The sequence below is a fragment of the Coenobita brevimanus genome, chromosome 61 (assembly GCF_032717465.1).
Source record: "Coenobita brevimanus isolate Jiangsu-jjx chromosome 61, ASM3271746v2, whole genome shotgun sequence".
NCBI lineage: Eukaryota > Metazoa > Arthropoda > Malacostraca > Decapoda > Coenobitidae > Coenobita > Coenobita brevimanus.
Genome location: NC_137014.1, coordinates 26207853 through 26228538, shown reverse-complemented (window position 1 = coordinate 26228538; position 20686 = coordinate 26207853). Strand labels below are relative to the sequence as shown.

The 20686-nt window shown below is 40.5% G+C and overlaps 1 protein-coding gene across 1 annotated transcript in view; it reads left to right on the top strand.

The window, feature by feature from the left end:
* Positions 1-20686, top strand: part of LOC145403713 (PX domain-containing protein kinase-like protein) — a 1006790-nt gene that overhangs the window by 106132 nt on the left and 879972 nt on the right. The window contains exon 2 of the mRNA XM_080275395.1: positions 587-778. Within this exon, the coding sequence (XP_080131521.1) occupies positions 587-778 (192 nt within the window). The remainder of the gene's footprint in view (positions 1-586; positions 779-20686) is intronic.

The following is a 20686-nucleotide window of genomic DNA, read 5'->3' as shown; positions in this document are numbered from 1 at the left end:
AACACAAGGACACGGTCTGGAAAAAAAAAAAAAAAAAAAAAATGGAGAGGGAGAGAGAGGAATGGGAAACAGTACTAAAACAGAATTACGTAACATAAAGAAACGTAGAAAGTCTGAAATACTTTCACTACCTTAAACTTCTGTCTTCACTGACTGAATATAATGTAACCACATTTAACTTAGTCAACAGTGCCCAGCTTTTTGCAAACCTGCTCCCTACCTGAAAAAAAAAAAATTCACTCACAGAACCCACAAGTAAGAACTCTAAACTTTGGTGATGAAATTCAAAAACCTAGTACAGTAGGAAAATTGATTATGTGTACCATTGCCACATCCGCATCTGTACTCTCACTGTGGTAGCTTCCTAAATCTTTTCACAAAGTACAGTAGCTAAAACCTAGTCACCAGTATTTCTTTCTTGTTGTAGATTATTTTATTCAGCAGGAAGAAGTCATACAGTGTCAATGAGTTAACACGTAGCTGTTTGGTGACGTTCAATAGAAAAGTGATTTGATGTACAGTATGTTCATTACAGTGAATACTGTAATATTATGTGCAATATTTACAAGGTGTCTTACTTTATTAGGAGTACACAATGGAGGTGTGGCGTGCTCCGGATGTTGAGAACAAGTGGAATGTTAACCACCGCTACTCTGACTTTGTCCAGCTGCACACCACACTCAAGGCGGTGACAACATTGGTCCCTCTCCTGCCACCCAAGAAGGTGTTTGGCAACACTGACAGAGATTTTATCAATGAGAGGAAGGTTGCTTTGCAGGTACTTTGTAATTCTGTATATTGTACGTGGCAAGTTTTCTTTGTTCTTATCATAGTTTCTACCTTCAGTGATAGAGGTAGCATTATGCATACTGTATCACCTTTCTTGTATTGTGAACAGATTGAAAAGCAACATATTAAAAGATTATTACAGTATTTAAAATGCTCTGTTAAGCCTCTGTAATAAAACTGTACTGCCTTAGGCTGTGCACTCAAGCCTCAGTGTCCAAGGGGATATGGTAATTTAGAGACAGTGTGGAAACAGAAACTAAAGATAGGGGAATGAACCCATTGGCCTGGTGACATCTCTTTTGTTTTATTATTCATATATTCTGACAGCTTTATATAGTGTAGGCTTTTCAGACTGGAAGGGTCAGATACAGGAGAAATACAGACATACCTCAACTTACGAGCATTCAAGATCCGAGTATTTCAAAGATGTGAGCAAGAAAAAATAACGAACATTTCACAGGTACGAATGTAACCACGAAAAACTAATTTAGCTTGTAGCGGCCCGTTGCGTCTGCTTTTGAATGTGGCGGGTGACAGTAGTTGCGAGGCGGGTCGCTAAGCGGCAATGTGGGTGCTAGGGGGCTAACCTGTCATTCTTTTTTTTGTTTTGTTTGCCTTGAGGAGAGAGGATTACTGCTCATTGTGCTTTTAGTACTTTCACTTCATTTAATATGGCTGATAAATGCAAGCATGTTGATAAGTGGTGGCTCATCTAGGAAGCGACATGCCATCTCTGTGGAACATCTCTTTGGAACTATCAAGGGGTTAACAGGTGCCTTTGGAATGTTAGAGAAAAGGTTTACTTCCTTTGAAGAACAGGATCTGGATACCGACTGGTTTGGCAAAGTCTGTGCTGCTGTGCATGATGCCCTGGCCTGCTATAGTCTCATCCTTGACGAGAAAAAGAAGAATGCTTCCCAATCGTCAATCATGAGGTTTTTCTCAAGGGTGGAAATGAAATTAGACAATCCACAACCTTTAACCTCCTATGCTGAGCCTTCACCCACATCCCTTCAGCCTGCTTCTCCCGAAAATCCCAACTTGCCCACTGCTCTCTCCTCACCCGCATATTCCAACTAACTCCACTCCTCCACCTGCCTCCGCTCACTTCCTTTAAGTCCTGCTGTGTCTGCCCTTAGGTGAGCTGCAGTAATGTTTATAAAATAACTGTTATCGCTTATGTCCAATGTATATTTACATCTAATGAAACAAAATGAAATGCTTGCAACATCCACATCTTCGCAGGTGGCAAACATTCCACTATCTTTTGTCAGTTGTAAATAGGCATCTGACAATAGCAGGAACAGAGTTTGTGTGTTATACTTTATATTTTCTTGTTTATTTATTGTGTTAATTTATGCATTTATATTTCATAATACAGTATAAACTGCTTCAGAACATTTAAAACCCTACTGACAGATCAGTGAACAGGACAGTGTTTTTTATGTTGTACATGTAGTACTGTAAGGGATTTTCATTTTGGGAACAAAATCAACTTGCAAACGGCCTCTTGGAACCAATTATGTTCGTAAGTTGAGGTATATCTGTAAACCCGGTCAAGAACAGAAGCCTTTCCTAAGTTGAGTAAAATCATCTGGTAGCAATAAGAATGACCCTGGATCCTGGGATTAATTGTGTGGTATCATTTGTAAAGGCTTAAGCTTGCTTGTATGCATCAGCCTTGATCACCTAATGGTGGCTTTCCATGTTGCTTAATCTCTGGCAGCCTCCCTTTTCAGACCTCTTCCCAGATCTTTTTTTGGTCTTCCTCACACAGCGCCACCATGACATACGCACTTCTCACCATCCTCCATCCTCTCCACATGCCCACACCATCTCAACCACACCACCAATACAGTCCATTCTCATCCTTCCTCTCAACTCTTCAGTCGTAAACCTAGCCCCCCCCCAAGGCCTCACATTCAAGGATGCACTACACATCTGTCTAATTGTTGCCATTTCTGTATGTCTGAGCCTACAAGTATCCTCTTCCTTTACTACCCAGCTCACATTGCCATAACGCTCCAAACACAGAGATCCCATAGCATGGAGGGGGAGGGTTCTGTGTTAGGAGAGGCAGCTACTCCCAAAGCATCCTTCAACCACTCCTTACCTTAGCCACAAAGCTAGCTCTAGCCCCACCTCCAGTACATAACATGTCCTCCAAATAACAAAACTCTTCCACACAGTCACTCAAGTCCCTCACCAGCAAGATCAGTCCTTTCACATTTGACAGTCTCTTTGCACTCTGCCCAACACACTGCGCACACGAAATCAGCATTATTTTGCAATCTTTCTCTAATACCACTACATCTCTTATGCACCTACTTATCACAGATGCTGCACAAGATGGATTTACTTCCCACATCCTTGTGGCCAACAGCATGTGACCACTCTCCCTCTGCTTTGACAGTATACCTTCATCATCTGGTTCAAAATCTTCATACCTCTATAATTTTCTCTTTGCAGAGCATCACCTTTCCCCTTGTACACATTTACGGTTATACTCTTCGGCCAATCACCTGGTACAACACATTCACATATAATCGTATTTATCAAGTCAGTGACTAACCCCACTCCTATATCTCCTGAAACTTTCAACATTTCAACAGCCAACCCAGACACACCTGCCACCTTCCCCACCTGCATCCTGCCTATTGCCCAGCTCACAGTAAGTGTCAATCAAAGACCAAGGGCCAGACACTAGATTTGCTAGTTGCAAACCTTCTCTGTGCCTGTCAAACTCCTCATTCAACAATCGGTTGTAATGTTTTCTCCAGGCATCTTTAATACCCCCACTGTTCACCACTGCCTTTCCTTTATTATTCTTCACACACTGCTCACCTATAATATCCCAATTCTCCCTCCTCATCTGATTTGCCACCTTAAATATCATATTCTTCCTTTCCACAATATTTAGGTTATCAAGTAAAAGCCTCTGAGACTCAGACCTTGCCCTGTGAACCTCTTTCTAGCCCAATGCTTGGCAGCCAAGTATTCCTCTTTGTTATCACTCTTTTTTCCATTTTCCTGGAAATGTAGGTAATGTTTTTTGGAATGGACTGGCGAGTACCCTGATGTTCCTGACAATCTCCTTATCTGGACAACCTTTCCCCCTATATACAGTAATCCGTCAGTTATCCAACATAATAAAGCCAAAGGCATACCTGGATAGGGGCAAAGTTCGGATACAGACCAATATCTTGCATTGTACCTATGCCCAACCCATATCCAACCCTATACTGTACCTATACTGAACTTATATGTACAGTACCCCTCCTAATTTTGACAATGTTCTCCAGTCTTTCAGCTAGTTGTAGACATCAAAACACACATTGGAATATGCAGTTTAATCCTAAAAAAAACATGGATAAACAATAAAAATCCACAAATACCTTACCTTTATGTACAGTACCCCTCCTGATTGTGGCAGTGTTCTCTGGTCTTTCAGCTATGTTGACTTCAAAACACACATGGGAATATCAATTATAATGCTAGATACTAAGAAAACAATGCATACACAACAAAAATTCACAATGAAATAAATGAAAATGATGGTTATACAACGAGTTTCAGAACCCATGTTGTCATTAAGCCTGCCGTACACCCACAATCCCATCCATTCAAATGCAGATGTCTCAACAGTTAACAGTTCATTCACATTCAGATACCCGTTACAAAGTCTAATATCTCTAACTCTCAACTCAATACAGCCATCTCCATAAATCAAGACTTATCTACGATCATTGAATGGGGATAAAACAACCTTGGCTCATTTAATGCTAGTAAAACAAAATATATACAATATACTAATCGCAGATATTGCCAGATTCGTATATTACCTTTAATGCTACTAATACAGTATTCCTATATTCAAAAATATTGAAGTTCTTGGTGTCTCACCTAACAATGCCCTCAGCTGGACCTCTCATGTCAGATCACTTGCTAAAACTTCCTCAAAGAAACTTGGATTGTTGTACAGAGTCCATAACTTCGTACTGATGAGCAGTTCACTATAATTTATAAGAGTCATGTGCACTCTCAGCTTGAATATTGCTCACCCTTGGGGAATGGATGTGGAGAGTTTGCATTAAAACAACTAGACAAAATTCAGAACAAAGCTGTTGGAATTATTATTAACCCTGCTGGTATAAATAAACTACCTCCCCTACAAGTAAGAAGGAATATTTCCTTCCTTGCAATATTTTACAGATATTTTTATGGCAAATGCTCATACGAAGTTGTGTCCCTTGTGCCACCTGTCCATGTCTTCCCTCGTGCTACACGGGCATCTGGTAGCACTCATGTATGGAATGTCACTCAGCCATATTGCAGAACTTCTGCTTATCAGAATTCTTTTATTCCCCAAACTGCATCTCTCTGGACCTCGCTTCCCCAGAGTCGTTTCCCCCTGAACTTCAGCCAACAGGTGTTCAATTCCAACTGTTCCAGATCTTTTATGAATGGAGGATGCCAGTAATCTGGTGTATGGATTATTTTTATTTTTTATTCATTTACTTTTCCTTCCTCTGTTCTGTTATTTAAAAAAAGAAAAAAAGAAACTGACTTACAGAGCAATGTTGCCCAGCTAGGCCTGTCTGCTTCCCACCTGGCACAAGTAAAAAAGTTTTCTCAGCCAATTTTGCCCACAGAAATTGGTTATATTTGTATAAATTGTATACCATCGTCATTGCTGGTGTTTATACTATAAGATAAGCTAATAAAAACACACAAAACTTATGAGTAAAAGTACAGAAATGCAGTGAGAAATGAACTTGTTCAAGAGTAAAAATAGCTTCAAATAACTTCCCCACATTCTGATGCAAAGTTTGCCTGCATCATGCAAGGGCTAAGCATATTCTAGATGTATAAGATCACGAGCCTTCTCATGGTGTTTTCAGAATACTGTATCGACATGACCAATAGTTTTTGAGTAAATCAACACACAGGCGATGGACAGAAGGAGGCCAGGGTGGGGGAGGGATGGGGGGTGTGGACTTTGACCGTTTTGTGATGAGGCAGACGGGTGGTTTTGCTTTGTTGGTAGGTTAGGGCCCGTATTACTAGCAAGCTGGCGGAAATTTACGATCGATCTGGCCAGCTGGGGGACTTTGACCATTTGTTCGGGAGCTGGACAGCCTTCTTTGCTTTGCACGTGCATTACAGAGAGGCCGACGAGCTACCCAGCTGACCTTGTTCTTCTTCTTCTTCTTCTTCTTCTTCTTCTTCTTCTTCTTCTTCTTCTTCTTCTTCTTCTTCTTCTTCTTCTTCTTCTTCTTCTTCTTCTTCTTCTTCTTCTTCTTCTTCTTCTTCTTCTTCTTCTTCTTCTTCTTCTTCTTCTTCTTCTTCTTCTTCTTCTTCTTCTTCTTCTTCTTCTTCTTCTTCTTCTTCTTCTTCTTCTTCTTCTTCTTCTTCTTCTTCTTCTTCTTCTTCTTCTTCTTCTTCTTCTTCTTCTTCTTCTTCTTCTTCTTCTTCTTCTTCTTCTTCTTCTTCTTCTTCTTCTTCTTCTTCTTCTTCTTCTTCTTCTTCTTCTTCTTCTTCTTCTTCTTCTTCTTCTTCTTCTTCTTCTTCTTCTTCTTCTTCTTCTTCTTCTTCTTCTTCTTCTTCTTCTTCTTCTTCTTCTTCTTCTTCTTCTTCTTCTTCTTCTTCTTCTTCTTCTTCTTCTTCTTCTTCTTCTTCTTCTTCTTCTTCTTCTTCTTCTTCTTCTTCTTCTTCTTCTTCTTCTTCTTCTTCTTCTTCTTCTTCTTCTTCTTCTTCTTCTTCTTCTTCTTCTTCTTCTTCTTCTTCTTCTTCTTCTTCTTCTTCTTCTTGAAGCTTCTTCTTCTTCTTCTTCTTGAAGCTTCTTCTTCTTCTTCTTCTTGAAGCTTCTTCTTCTTCTTCTTCTTGAAGCTTCTTCTTCTTCTTCTTCTTGAAGCTTCTTCTTCTTCTTCTTCTTCTTCTTCTTCTTCTTCTTCTTCTTCTTCTTCTTCTTCTTCTTCTTCTTCTTCCTTTTTTTTTTTTTAAATAATACTCTGTAGGCAGGTCTGCCACCAATGCTGGAACTTCTGTGTCCGGGTACGGACAAATAAATCCAGATATGGATCTAATAGGGCAATAGTCTAACATCCTTACACGGAGCATGACCAGATATGGAGCGTCCAGATAAAAGTTTATTACTGTAGTCCAGACAAGAGAGGTTCTGCTGTATATATGTATTTTATGTATGCACATAGCAAGGTGTATTACACAAAAAAAAGTCACAGAGCTATACAGTACTACCCCGCCAACCATGGGGATTAGGTTCCTGAAAACCACCTTGGTTGGGAAAACTGTGGTTGGTGAAATTAACTTTATATGGGGAAAACAGAGTTAGGGAAACCTTGGTCGAAGGTATAAGGGGCATAACATTAAAAATGTGCTATTTTGCTGGTCTTTATTACACAGCATTGGACTGTGCCAAATATAATTATAAACACATTAACAAAAGGATGGTAGAAAGTGATTTATTATACAACTTTGAAATTACAAAGGTTATCAGCTAGCTAGAGTGCCATGCTGTTGGAAGGCTGGGGACCACTACCAGCTGACTTGGATGATGGTTTGAAGTAGCACAGGATAGATGGTTGCATCATTTTATTCAGGAGATCTTTCTGCACCTGTTTGTGTGGGGCCAATAACGTGTCCAATCCGTGCTAAAATTTTAGACTCTATTCCATGAAGGGATCTGTGTCAGTGAAGAAGTCAGCAAGACTGGTGGCCATGAGTACCCTTTTGCTAAGGTTAGCAAGAGTCATTTTTGATAAATACATGCTTTACTTTAAGCAGCAGAAAGACCTTACCAATTCAATTCATATTCCACCAGTTTGTTTTGTGTGTTTTTCTGACTATTTTGAGGGTGGTAAATTACCTTTTCCTGCTGAAAAATTACTCATCTGCTATATTCATCACGTTTCTTAACACTTTGGCATGCCGATGATGATATACTCATCATCCAAACAACTCCCATAAGCACACCGATGACGATATTCTCATCATTGAAGTAAAATATTTGCCAAAAATCCATTTATTGTTCAATTTTCATGGGATATGGTGTAAAATGAGTGCCAATGTCTTCCCATTTTCTCTGTGAGTCATGTGACTGCCCCAGGCTGCCACTCAGTCACCCACATCGAAGGAAACATCAGTAACTTATCTCTTTGTGGTCGGACTCTGCTTACTGCCACATCTGTTGACCTGCAGTTTTCCGTGGATTTTTCATCATTTTCTGTGTCTTACTGCCTTTATATTCACAGGAAATCTTATCCATAATGGATAGTGACAAAGGAAATGGGAAAATCCATCTTGAAATGGAGAAAGAAATGCGTATAAAGGAGAAAGTTTTGAGTGTACACCAGAATTATGAAGGAGTGAAACACACCAACAAAGTTTGGGGCTGTAATGGAGGAAATTTCAGAAAGTGATTTCGAAGACCTTCACAATACAGAAAGTGACAGTGATGTTGCTAGTGAATTGTTAAAGTATGACAATAAGTGAAACAAGTGATATTGGTGGTGGTGGTGGTGTCAGGCATGAAGCTAGTGGCGAGTATGGGGCTTGTGGTGCGAGAGAGAACGGTGGTAAGGGCAGTAGTGATGGCAGGTCACCACCACCTGATGCCGATCGAAGTGGTCCCTCAACCTCCAGCCAGACTCATGCCTGTTTCCAACGTGCCAGAGCTCCTCGTACCATTCAAACGGATGATTCAGCCTGGTCAACAGACAACAATGCACCGTTTGTAGAGATTTTTACCGGGACACCAGGCTTGACTGTCCCAGCGCCAGCCACTGCTCTTGGATTTATTTATCTATTCATTACAAGAGATTTGCTGAAATATTTGGTAAATGAAACTAACCTGTATGTAGCACAATCCTTGCATGATGGTTTCAACCCAAGGAGGACTGAGTGGGATGAAGTGAATGTGAAAGAGATGGCAAACTTTTTGGGTATAACTATGTTGATGGGAGTTGTGAAAGCCCCAAAGATGAAAATGTATTAGTGGCATGTGCTTGCTGTCAGTGCCTGCATGACTTTGAAGCGATATACTATAATTGCCAAGTATTTTCACACGTATAACAATAGAGCAATTGCTGAAGACATTACTGACAGACTCTTAAAAATTTGAACAGTAATGGAATACCTGACCAACAAATTCAAGGCCTTCTATATTCCCAAGAAGTACCTGTCTCTTGATGATGGCACAGTGACAAGGAGGGGCCATTCAGCTTTCAAGATTTATAATCCAAATAAACCTGATAAATATGAAGTAAAGCTGTACATGCTGGCTGAGTCAATGACAGGTTATGTCTTTGATTATGATGTGTATGCAGGGATTGGGAAAATGACCATTGAAACAGTAATGGGTTTGATTGCACCACTGAGGAATAAAAGTTAATCATTTATGTATGGATAACTATCACAACTCAGTGGAACTTAGTGAACAGCTCCTAAAACAAGGTGTGTACACCTGTGGTACTCTCAGATTGCAGCTTGTTACACCCAAAGATCTCCTGCTAGAAGCAAAGAAGAACCTGCCAGCTGATACCACTATATTCCGACAGAAGGGCAATGTTTTCATAATGCAGTGGAAAGACAAGCGAGTTGTCTCAGTAATAACAACTTGCCATAATGCTGATGCAAGAACTGCAAAGAAGATGGAGAGTAAGGAACAGAGATGAAATAACTTTATTGCAGTGGGTCACTGAAAAAAACCACAGCAATCTGTGACTGCGGTGATCACATGAAAGGAGTTGATCACTTTGACCAAATGGTTAAACATTATCACTTCACACGTAAATGCCAAAAGTGGACAAAGAAAATCACGTTCTACTTTTTGCAAATGAATGTTCATAATGCTTATGTTCTGTATAAATACTTTTCAACAAATGCAAAGAAACTGACATTTCTTGAGTTCCACAGACTCCTCATTGATTCACTGATGGACTTTAAGTACACAAATTGGCCTGTCAGAAATGAAGTGATCCCACATGCTGCTGACACAGGTGAGCATGACAGCAGCACCAGTGGTGAACTTGCGGCATCACAAGAGCCAGCACCTGGGCCATCAGGTGTTAGGCGGTCACTCTTCTCTCCTGCACCATGAGATGAAGATTCATCATCTGACTCAGAAGAGGAGGTTGAAACAACACCTACTGGTCCTCCTGGGAAAAGACCTCGTATTGTTGATAAACCAGAACATCTAAACAAGAATTTGAACAATACCCTACTTAGCTTAAAGAAATATCTGATATGTCGTGTCTGTTACAAGTCTGGGAAAAGGAAAGACACCAAGTGTAAGTGCAAGTCGTGTGATGTGGCTTTTTGTGCTGCACCTTGCTACGGCGTGTACCACTGCAAGAAGAAATACAGTAAAACCTCAATTTAACAGCATTCATTCTAACAGCAACCCCAAACTAATGGCACAAATCTCCCGAGGATTATTTATGAAAAAAAATAATAAAAAATTCCCCCAAAATGGGTAAAAATTAGAAAGAAATTCAAATGTGGCAGGTGCCGCATGCATCTCGATCGTCTGTTTGCAGTTTCCCACCAACTGGGTATGCTTATCCTTACCCAATCTTCTTCCCGCCTAGCCTGACCTCAAAGTGAAAATAAAATTAGCATGTTATTGTTAGATTTAAGAACTAGTGTTAGAGACTTCATAACTTAGTGAACTTATTTACGTAGTTCCATCTGTTCAACTCCAACCTGCCAACTAACTTACCTGGATTACTGTACTGTACCTAACCTAATCTAACCTAACGTAGGTTCCAGTTGGAAAACTGGGAAATGAAATCCACTTTTTGGTACGTTAAGTTTCTTCCATTATGCCGGAAACATTCGAAGGTATGGCTTAAAGAGCCTGATGATAATAAAGGAAGAAATCTTTCAGCAAAGGAAGGTAATTTACCACCTTCAAAATAGAAAAATGCAGAAAACAAATTGGATGAATACAAATTGATGTCTTTAGGCTGTATGCTGAGACGGAAATTTATGGGTTTCACAATTTCAGGGGACGAAATGGATCAAAAATGTTTGCTAATCAGAAAAAATTACTTGGCATTTAGTTTCACCTTCTTCGTTCGATATCGCTCTTCCCAACTCATTTTGGACAGACTGAGCATAGTTATTTGTGCTCCTTAAAGTGAGTACATTTACTGCTCATTCTTTTGTTCTTTCTTCTGTGTATGTGTGAAAGACAGCTTACTGATACAAACATTAATGTATTCCATTAACCCCTTCATAGCTGCTGGCCTTGAACAACAGTTTACTGCTTTGGTGTCAGTGACGTTGAGGTAGGGCGAGCTATATAAAACTGCGAACATTTATAGGAAGGGAACGAAGGTCACTGGTGTGTTTACACGACCCTACTCTACCATCCCAAGCAGTCAGGCATTCACTTCATTCCAGATGCTTTTGCCGATGTTTACATGCTTATGTTACATGCACCTTAATTTTGAGTAAGTTTCTTTCAGCAAGAGAAGATAATTTACCACCTTCAAAATAGTCAAGAAAAATACTTAGACAAACTAGAGGAATATGAACTGAATTGTCGAGGTCTTAAGGCTGTATGCTTACACAAAAAATTGTGGGTTTCACAATTTTAGGAGATGAAATGGAACAAAAATATTTGCTAATCAGAAAGAAATTACTCCTTCGTCCCACATGTTCTCGTAGGCTAGAATTCAGTTCCACATTCTTCGTTCCGTATCACTCTTCCCAATATATTTTGGACCGCCTGAGCACAGTTATTTCTGCTTGTTAATGTACATATACTGCTCATTCTTTGTTCATTCTTATGTGTGTGTGAAAGAGAGGGGACTGATATAAACAATAATGTATTCCATTATCCCTTTCATAGCTGCCGACCCTGAACAACATTTTACTGTACCAGTGTCAGTGATGTTGGGTTAGGGCGAGCTATGAAAAACTGCAAGCAATTATAGAAATGGAATGAAGATCACTGATGTGTTTACACGACCTTGCTCTACCATCCCAAGCAGTCAGGCTTTCACAGTTCACTTCATCCCTGATGTTTTCACCGATGTTTCCATGCTAATGTAGCACGCATCCTAATTTTATTATTTCTTTCACGAATCATAGCAAATCACAGGATGGGTTTTGGGGGGGGGGGGGAAGCCAGGTGTGTAAGACAAAGAAATTGATTTTAGAACTTTGAAAAAATGTTCTCGAGGCTGACCACGGCAGCACGCAAATTTCTAAACTCACGGCCACCGAGGGAACTAAACATACGCTTTACTTTAAGCAGTAAAACCACCTTACCAAATCAGATCTTCCTGATAGTCTGTTATATTTTTCATATTCTGGGTTGGTAAATACAGTAAATGTTTCTTATTAAATCTGTTTCCCCGTCGTTTTTAGCTATTCTGGTGTGACAACTCTTGTTTATTTCGTTAACATAATGGCGGAAAGGACTATTCTTCCCTAAGTGTTTAACTAGACCTGGCCTAACTGAGCTTATCTGTACCTAATAATTAATTTAACCTAACGTAAACTCTAGTTGGGAAATTGGGAAATGATATCCACCTTTGAGCACGCTGAGTTTCTTCCACTGCGCTGGACGTGATCGTAGGCGAAAGTGAAAATAATAACAGGGAGGAAGGTGGTAGGTGGTGGCGACCATTATCCACTCACTTGATGTAGTGCTGCCTACTTCTTCCTTAGCTTTTATCATTCTTTTTCTGTGCCTGCCCTCCTCTCTTCCTATTTCTCCCATCTTTTCTGTCACTTCTTATTGCTTTTTTTCCCCTTTACAGGTGGCTTTACATTGAATGACAAGCCAAATGTTTTCCTGTAAGCCAAGAAACCATTTACAAAGGTGGGTGGTAACCATATAACCAAACCATACATGCTCCCTACTTGTCAACAAGTGGGTTGGTGGAGGGTTAGTGCCCCTCCCCATAAAACAAATAACTCAAAGTCAAATGGCCACCCCTCACGGGATTACGGTGTCTGGCCATAGATAGATAGATAGGCTTACCTGGATTACTGTACAGTACTTTACTACAGTACAACGCCACACCTACCTGCTTTCTTTTGTTCTAAATATAGAATTTTTTTATTGATTTTGTATGTCTGCACATGTTTATATGCTTAAAAATGTGTTTCAAGAATGCTTCCCCAGTATCCCTGCTTGTCGTACGAGGCGACTAAAAGGGTTGGTGGTGGGTTAGTGCCCCACCCCGTAAAAAGAACCAACTAAAAAGCGAATAAAACGCCCCGTACCCGGACGAACCATACGTTGACGACTAAGGAACGGACAAAGGACATTCTTAGGGTGGGAACGTGGAATGTGAGAGGAGTGAATGATGAAATGAAAGAGAGAAAGATTGTTCAGGTGCTTGAGGACGCAAAAGTGGATATATGTGGATTGACTGAAACTAAATGGAAAGGTGAAAGGGTGAGAGAATGGGAATATGGTGTAGGTATATGTGCGGGAGTCAGTGAGAATGAGAGGGCAAGAAAGCGAGTATGTCTGATGATAAGCAAGAAGTGGAAGGAGAATATAAGAGAGTATGGAACAGTGGGTGCAAGGATTGTATGGGTGAGGATGAAAGTAGGTATACAAGTGTGAGCGATTGTATGTGTGTATGCCCCGACAGAGGATCGAGTGGCAAGAGTGAAAGATGAGTTTTGGGCGAGAGTAGATGCGTGTATGGACAAGTTTGAGAGGAGCGAGAGAGTGCTGTTGATTGGAGACATGAATGGCAAAGTTGGGAATGTACGAGTGGATAGAGTGGTTGGTCAGTGGGGTGTGCCAGCTGAAGCAGATGGGAATGGAAGTGCTTTGGTGGACATCTGTGCTTGTAAGGGGTTGGCAATAGCCAACACCTACTTTCGTCATAAGATGATCCGCCGGTATACATGGAGAGTAATGAGGAGGAAGGATGGTGAACTTGTTGAATGAAAGGCAATGATAGACTACGTGTGTGTGGATGACCGAATGAGAAGACAAGTGTTGGATGCAAGAGTGTGGAGAGGGTGGGGGAATGGAGTCTCAGACCATCACTTAGTGATGGCCAAGGTAGAGCTGCAAAGAAAGTGGTTGAGGAGACAAAGGGGAAGATAGGAGGAAGCAGCTCCTGTGAGAAGAGTGGAGAAATTGCAAGATAGTGAGAAAATGACAGAGTATAAGAGCATAGTGGAAGAAAGATTGGGAAGGTATGAGCTAGAGCAGATGGAAGGGGTGGAAGACGTATGTAAGATATTCATGGAAGAGATAGGCGCAGCGTGTGAGGCGGTTTGTGGAGTGAAGAGGAGATGCAAGGGTGTGCAAGGGACAGCATGGTGCAATGATGAGGTGAAACAAGCTGTGGAACAAAAGAAGAAGGCATATAGTGAATGGTTAGCGAGTAGAGGTAGGGGAGAAGATGAGAGAGAGAAGAGAGAGGAGAAGGGAGGTTAAGAAACTGGTGAAGGTGAGTAAGAAGAAAGTGGATGAAGAGTTTGGGAGGAATCTGAGTGTGAAATGGAGGGAGAGTAAGAAATTGTTTTGGAAGGAGGTAAAGAAAGTAAGGCAGTGTGAAAGGGGAAATAGTAGGGGAGTGAAAGATAGGAATAATAGATTGTTGGTGGAGAAGAGAGAGAAATTGAGGAGATGGAAGGAGCACTTTGAGGATTTGTTGAATGTAGAGAGTGAGAGCAGGGTGAGTATAAGTGGTTGGGGAATGGCTGGGAGAAGAAGAGATGAGAGGAGGGAGGAAGAGATCAGTAGGGCGGAAGTAGTGGAAGCGATGAAGAACATTAAGTTGGGAAAGGCCCCAGGAATTGATGGAGTGTGTGGTGAAATGCTTAGGTATGGGGGTGAGATTGTTGTGGAGTGGATATGGAAGTTGTGTAGATTGGCATGGGAAGAGGGAAGGGTTCCAGAGGACTGGAAATCAGGTATAATTGTTCCTTTATACAAAGGAAAAGGGGAGAGAGAAGTATGTGGTAACCATATGGGTATTTGCCTTCTTAGTGTGACTGGTAAAATATATGGTAGAGTACTTATTGATAGGGTTAGGCATATGACAGATTAGCTAGTTGGAGAAGAACAAGGGGGATTTAGGAAGGGAAAAGGGTGTGTAGATTAGATAGTTGTTCTAAGATGTTTAGTGGAGAAGTATCTAGAGAAGGGAAGGAAAGTGTATGCTGCCTTCATGGACTTGGAGAAAGCTTATGACAGAATAGGTATGCAAGGTATGTGAAAGGTATTAAGAATATATGGAGTGGAGGGGAAATTGTTGAGTGCTGTGAAGAGTATGTACGAGGGAGCTAGGGCTATGGTGCAAGTGGATGGTGAGCTGAATGAGTACTTTGATCTCAATGTGGGACTGAAACAGGGTTGTGTGATGTCTCCATGGCTGTTTAATATATACATGGATGGGGTTGTGAAGGAGGTGCAGGGCAGGGCAGTGGATGTGGGGGTGGCTTTAATGAGGGTGAGATTTGGAAACTTCTGGTGTTGCTGTTTGCTGATGATACAGTACTGTTGAGTGAAGATGAATGGGAGTTGCAAGGTTTGGTGAATGAATTTGGGACAGTATGTAGGAGGAGGAATCTGAAAGTTAATGTAAACAAAAGTAAAGTTATGGTGTTTGAGAGGAATGAAGTCATAGAGTGTGCAGTGAGGTTGGATGGTGAGGATATGGAGAATGTGAGTGCATTCAAGTACTTGGGTAGTGTGATGAGTAAGGATGGAACTTTGAGGGATGAAGTGCGTGAAAGGGTACAGCAGGGAAGGAAGGTTGTTGGTACACTGAAAGCAGTGATGAGAAATAGGGAGGTGAGTATGGAAGTTAAGAAGTCACTGCATGATAGTATTGTGATCCCTACCCTGACATATGGAAGCGAGGCATGGACCTTGCAAGAGGGGAACAAGTCAAGAGTGAGAGCAGTGGAAATGAGTTACTTGAGAGGAGCATGTGGAGTGACGTGAAGGGACAGGTTGACGAATGAAGAAGTGAAGGAACACTGTGGGGTGGATGTAGATGTGGTTGAGAAGATTAGGAGAAATACACTGAGGTGGTTTGGACATGTGAAGAGAATGGAGAATGAAAGACTGACTAAGAGGGTGTATGTAGGTGAGGTGGAGGGAGGGAGAGGGAGAGGTAGACCGAGGATGAGGTGGAGGGATGGAGTTGAGAGGTATATGAGGGAGGGGGGGTGAGTTGGGGGGAGGGTAGTCAAATGGTGGGTGACAGAGCAACTTGGAGGCGTTTTGTCTGCGGCCACCATTTTGCGGGATTAGGGCGTCGGGCTATAGATAGATAGATAGATGGAGATGAGTTCCGGGGGTATCGATAGGTGTAAGCCCCAATCTAACGGAATTTTTTTTTTTCGGCGTGCTCAGGGCCCCCTAGGGTGCCGTTAAATTGAGGTTTTACTGTACTGGGTGGTGAAGCATTAATGCTTCCCCACCATCCCCTCCACCTACCATCAGCTGAGCATCTCCAGGAAACGTATTTTCATGGATTGGGTGGAGGGATTATACTGATGCTTAGCTCATGGTCTCCAGACATCATAGGTCGGTAAGTATAAATATAATTATTGTACAGTATATAGATTATTTTTATTATGTATGGATTTCGAGTATATTTGCCTTTTTGCTGCATGTACTGTGTTAGGAACAGTGATGTTATTATTCTGACATTCTTGAATGGATATAATACTGTAGAAAAACTCGTATGCACAATTCGAGACTAAAATGAATGAAGTAACATATAAAAGGTCGTCAGAAATAAAATAACGTACGAGTTGACAGTGTGATGATGGAGTGTGCCTGGCCTTCCATACACTTTTTTTTTAGATAGATAGATTATTGTAGAACAAACATTTGCATCCAAATGAAGAGTAAAATGAATAAAATAGCACAAAAAAAATGTAAAAAATAAAGAGAGAGTATAAACATTTATGTTAGCTGCCTATGTTTTTTTACGTGTCCTTGTACTTTCTTTTATAATATTGGTAATGCTGATATTCTCCTCAACCTTATATGCTTATATCCATACAGAAAAATCAATTGCAAACAATTTAAGACCAAGTTGAATAATATAGAATGAAAAATAAGGTCAGAAATAAGAAGAGTATAAACGTGCAAGTAACTACGCGTAGCATGGCAATGCCCGGCCGATTCTGGGGTGGCGCGAGCTGAGCGCAATGGACATGCCAAAATGTTAAGCCGTACCTGTGATTGTTTATTTCTGGCATAATGGAAGAAACTTAACGTACTCAAAGGTGGATTTCGTTTCAAAGTTCCCAACTGGAGGTTAGGTTAGGTTAGGTTATCAAAAAGAAGAAAAACTGATGTGGGTAGGTGCTTTTACTGTTAAAGGGTATGTTTACCACATTTTGTTACTCTCCTTGCTGTCATCCTCATCATTATCCTCATCCTTACTAGACTTAACGTTTTTTGCCCATGATGACAATGGGAAAAGTGATAAACTGATAGAGGGAGATACTGTAACGCACACCTCAGTCTGCTCCCAGTAACAACACAGACTGAACTGGATGGCAAGAAAGCTGCTAGGAGGAGAGGACGTTCTGCCATCTGGTGGCAGCCACTGTAAACCAGGTATATTTGATTCAAGGCCCTGCATTAGGTGAGTATACAAATACTGCATATTAACACGTGAATTTCACAGTTGGTGAACCCCACGGTTGAGGATATGTATATATATATATATATATATATATATATATATAAATACAGTATATATATATACATACATATATATATATATATATATATATATATATATATACTGTCGCTGCTCACATAATGCACAAATATTGTCCCTGGCAGGTCCTGCATTATGAAAATTCCGCATTATACAGCCATATGTTTACATGTTAAAGGGTTTCATGGTACCCAAGCCAGCTCCAGCTTCACCTTTTGGGGCAATTTTCCAGGATTTTTCCCAGGACATTTACCTACCTAAAAATGACTTCAGTACCCACAAACACTGGAGGATTCCTCTACTTGAATTGAAGAGTTTGTGTGTGTTTATAGAGGTGATTGGAACTTCTTCCCTCTCCCATTGGTTGCAGTACATGACCAGGTACCTTTCCATCATAACAAGCACTGGATCAGACAAATAGTTGACGCGTTGACTTGGCACTTTTTGGCAATGGCACAATTACATTCTCCTCCCTCCATCCTCTTGATCACGTCAAGCTTCTGCTCCTGGGTCAAACTCTTCTGTCGTCTTGCTGAGTCACGGTAGTGTGGCATGGTTAGGCTGGGTCAGGTGGCAAAAGAAAAGAGCAAAGTTAACACACAGCACGTGTGGAGGCAGAGAGCAGGCAGAGGGTTGACTCGAGTGGCACAGGAATCGGGGTTCCCAACTCACATTTTCAAATGTCACTGTGCTCATGCCTAAAAGTCGCTAAAGTGTCACTAACCATTGTATCAAAAGTTGCTAATATTTTTCCTCCCCCCCCACATTTTTGTAATCAAGTTATAGCAGTTTTTTCTGCACAGTATTGACAAAATAGGTCAGTATTAACCCTTTGAGATTCAGATGACTATTTCGATCGTCATTTCAAATCCAACCTCAGAGATTCGGATGTCGCTTATAATTGTCATTTTAAGAAACTTTTGTAAAATACTGTATTCACCATAAATTGCATTTACACATCATATTAAAGAGGTTCGAGCATGATGTCACAGAATGGTTGCTCTATGTGTGGTGGTACTGCACAGCTGGTCTGACTCATGGCTTTGTTTCTTTATAACTTTATTCTTGGTGAATATTTTTCTACAGCAAGGTATAAAATTTTTGGTTTTTGCCTAATTTCAACTCGTCACTTTGACTTTTTATTTTCATTGTTTTCCTTTTATGAACATACTACGATAAAGTACAATTATTCATCTTCAAAATAACGCCACAACCAGGATCCTATCATAAATAGTGTATTTACATTGACCAATCAAAGAAAAACATTGCAAAGCAAATATGTGGCCGAGACTAAAATAAAATTGTGCATCTCTTTCCTTTCACTTTATTTTACAACGAAATGCAAAAATTACCATAATGTATATATCATTGTAGAGGTAATTTATTGTATTTTTGCTTGGTGTAAACCAAATTTAAATATCTTTACTCATTATTTTTTGCCGAATATTTATCTACGGCAAGGAATAAAATTTTTGCTTTTCGCCTAACTTCAACTCATCATTTTGACATTTTATTTTCTTTGTTCTCCTTTTTTGAACATACTACAGTAAAGTACAACTATTCAACTTTAAAATGACACCAAACCCAACATTCTATCATGAAAAGCATATGTACACAGAGCAATCAAAGTAAAATATCGGGCCGCGAAGATGTGGGTCAGTGTGAGTGGCTAACTCTGGCACAGACATAATCTGCCCAGCCCAGAAAGGGTTAATCAGTAGGTCAAGCATGGTCAGAGTGCACAGGAATCAGGGTTGCCAACTCACATTTTTTCAAATGTCGGTATGCTAATGCCTAAAAGTCGCTAAAATGTTGCAAACCATTGTATCAAAAGTTGCTGATATTGCTCCTCACCCCCCCCCCACATCACATTTTTATAATCAAGTTATAGCAGTTTTTTCTGCGCAATATTGACGAAATAGGTCAATATTAATCAATAGGTCAAACATAGCCAGAGTTCCCTCCACTTTTTTTGCTTCACCAAGTTTCTTAAATGGGAGAACTGTGTGTTGCACTCTGCTAAAAGGTTCTGCAGCCTTTTTATGTTTGTTTGTGTTTCTGCATTTCTCAAGGTCTCACAGTTTTGCAAAGTACACTTGCAAATTTTACAAAATCCATTTCTATCATCTCCAAGGACCTTGAGAAGCCAGTTTTTGTACTTTTTGTCTTTTAGTCACACCTTTCTAAATTTCTGCAAATATTGTGGCTTGCCCATTTTTAAGTAAAGCCAAGCACTTTCTTCTGGGCTCGTAGTAGACTCGTGACTGAATGCGTCATGTGCACTGTGTAGGTCTGATACGTACTTAAGTTTCGTAAAGACATGTCCTCTATGGACGCTGGTGCCACTTCCTAAATAAAGTTAAACAGCTTATTTCTATTATATTATGCTCATCACAGATCTTTAACAGAAAATTGGTTGGCATTTTTTTTCTAAATCGTACCAGATGTACTTAGCACTACCATAAGTACCAAATCTCATACATTCATTTTAGTACCTAGCAAAATCAGCATAACCTGTGGCTTGGTCTAGGCAAACCGCTAAGAGGCAGGGAGGACCAGCACATACGTCATGGGCAGATGCATTGCGCGCTATGACGAAATCTGCCCACGTTTTGTCTTTTTTTTTACCGTGTTTTGACCAGTTGTCTCGTGTAATGACTAAATATTTGATGATTTTTGGCCTCAGGCTGCATTTTCACTATCGTAGCAGCATAGTATGTTCTTTTAACAAATGGGCAATTTCTCCACCTGCGTAAAATTTGTCAAAATCACATTATGACCATATCTTGGACTCACAAAAAAAAAAAAAAAGGGGGGGGGGGGCGTGCTATGACTGTTTCCGCGCTCTCTGATTGTGCGTTATGTGAGAGGTTACTGTATATATTACACACACACTGCACCACTAACACATGGGTCGGACATGTATCTCTGAGCTCCGCACTGGGGATAATTATATCTGTTTATGGGTCAAGCTCATATCAGGCTAATTTAAGTGATGATCCAACACAGTACAGTAAAACAAGAAGTAAGAAAGAAGTGTAGCCTAAAGTAAGTAAACAACTACATCAGTGACAAGGAATGTGATGAATTTCCTTAGGTCAGCTGGACAACACCAAGGTTAGCAGATGACAGAGTGATGCAGAAACTGTAAGTAGAGATCTTTTCTTTAAGATGGCTTCATATTTTGGAAAGATGCCTTT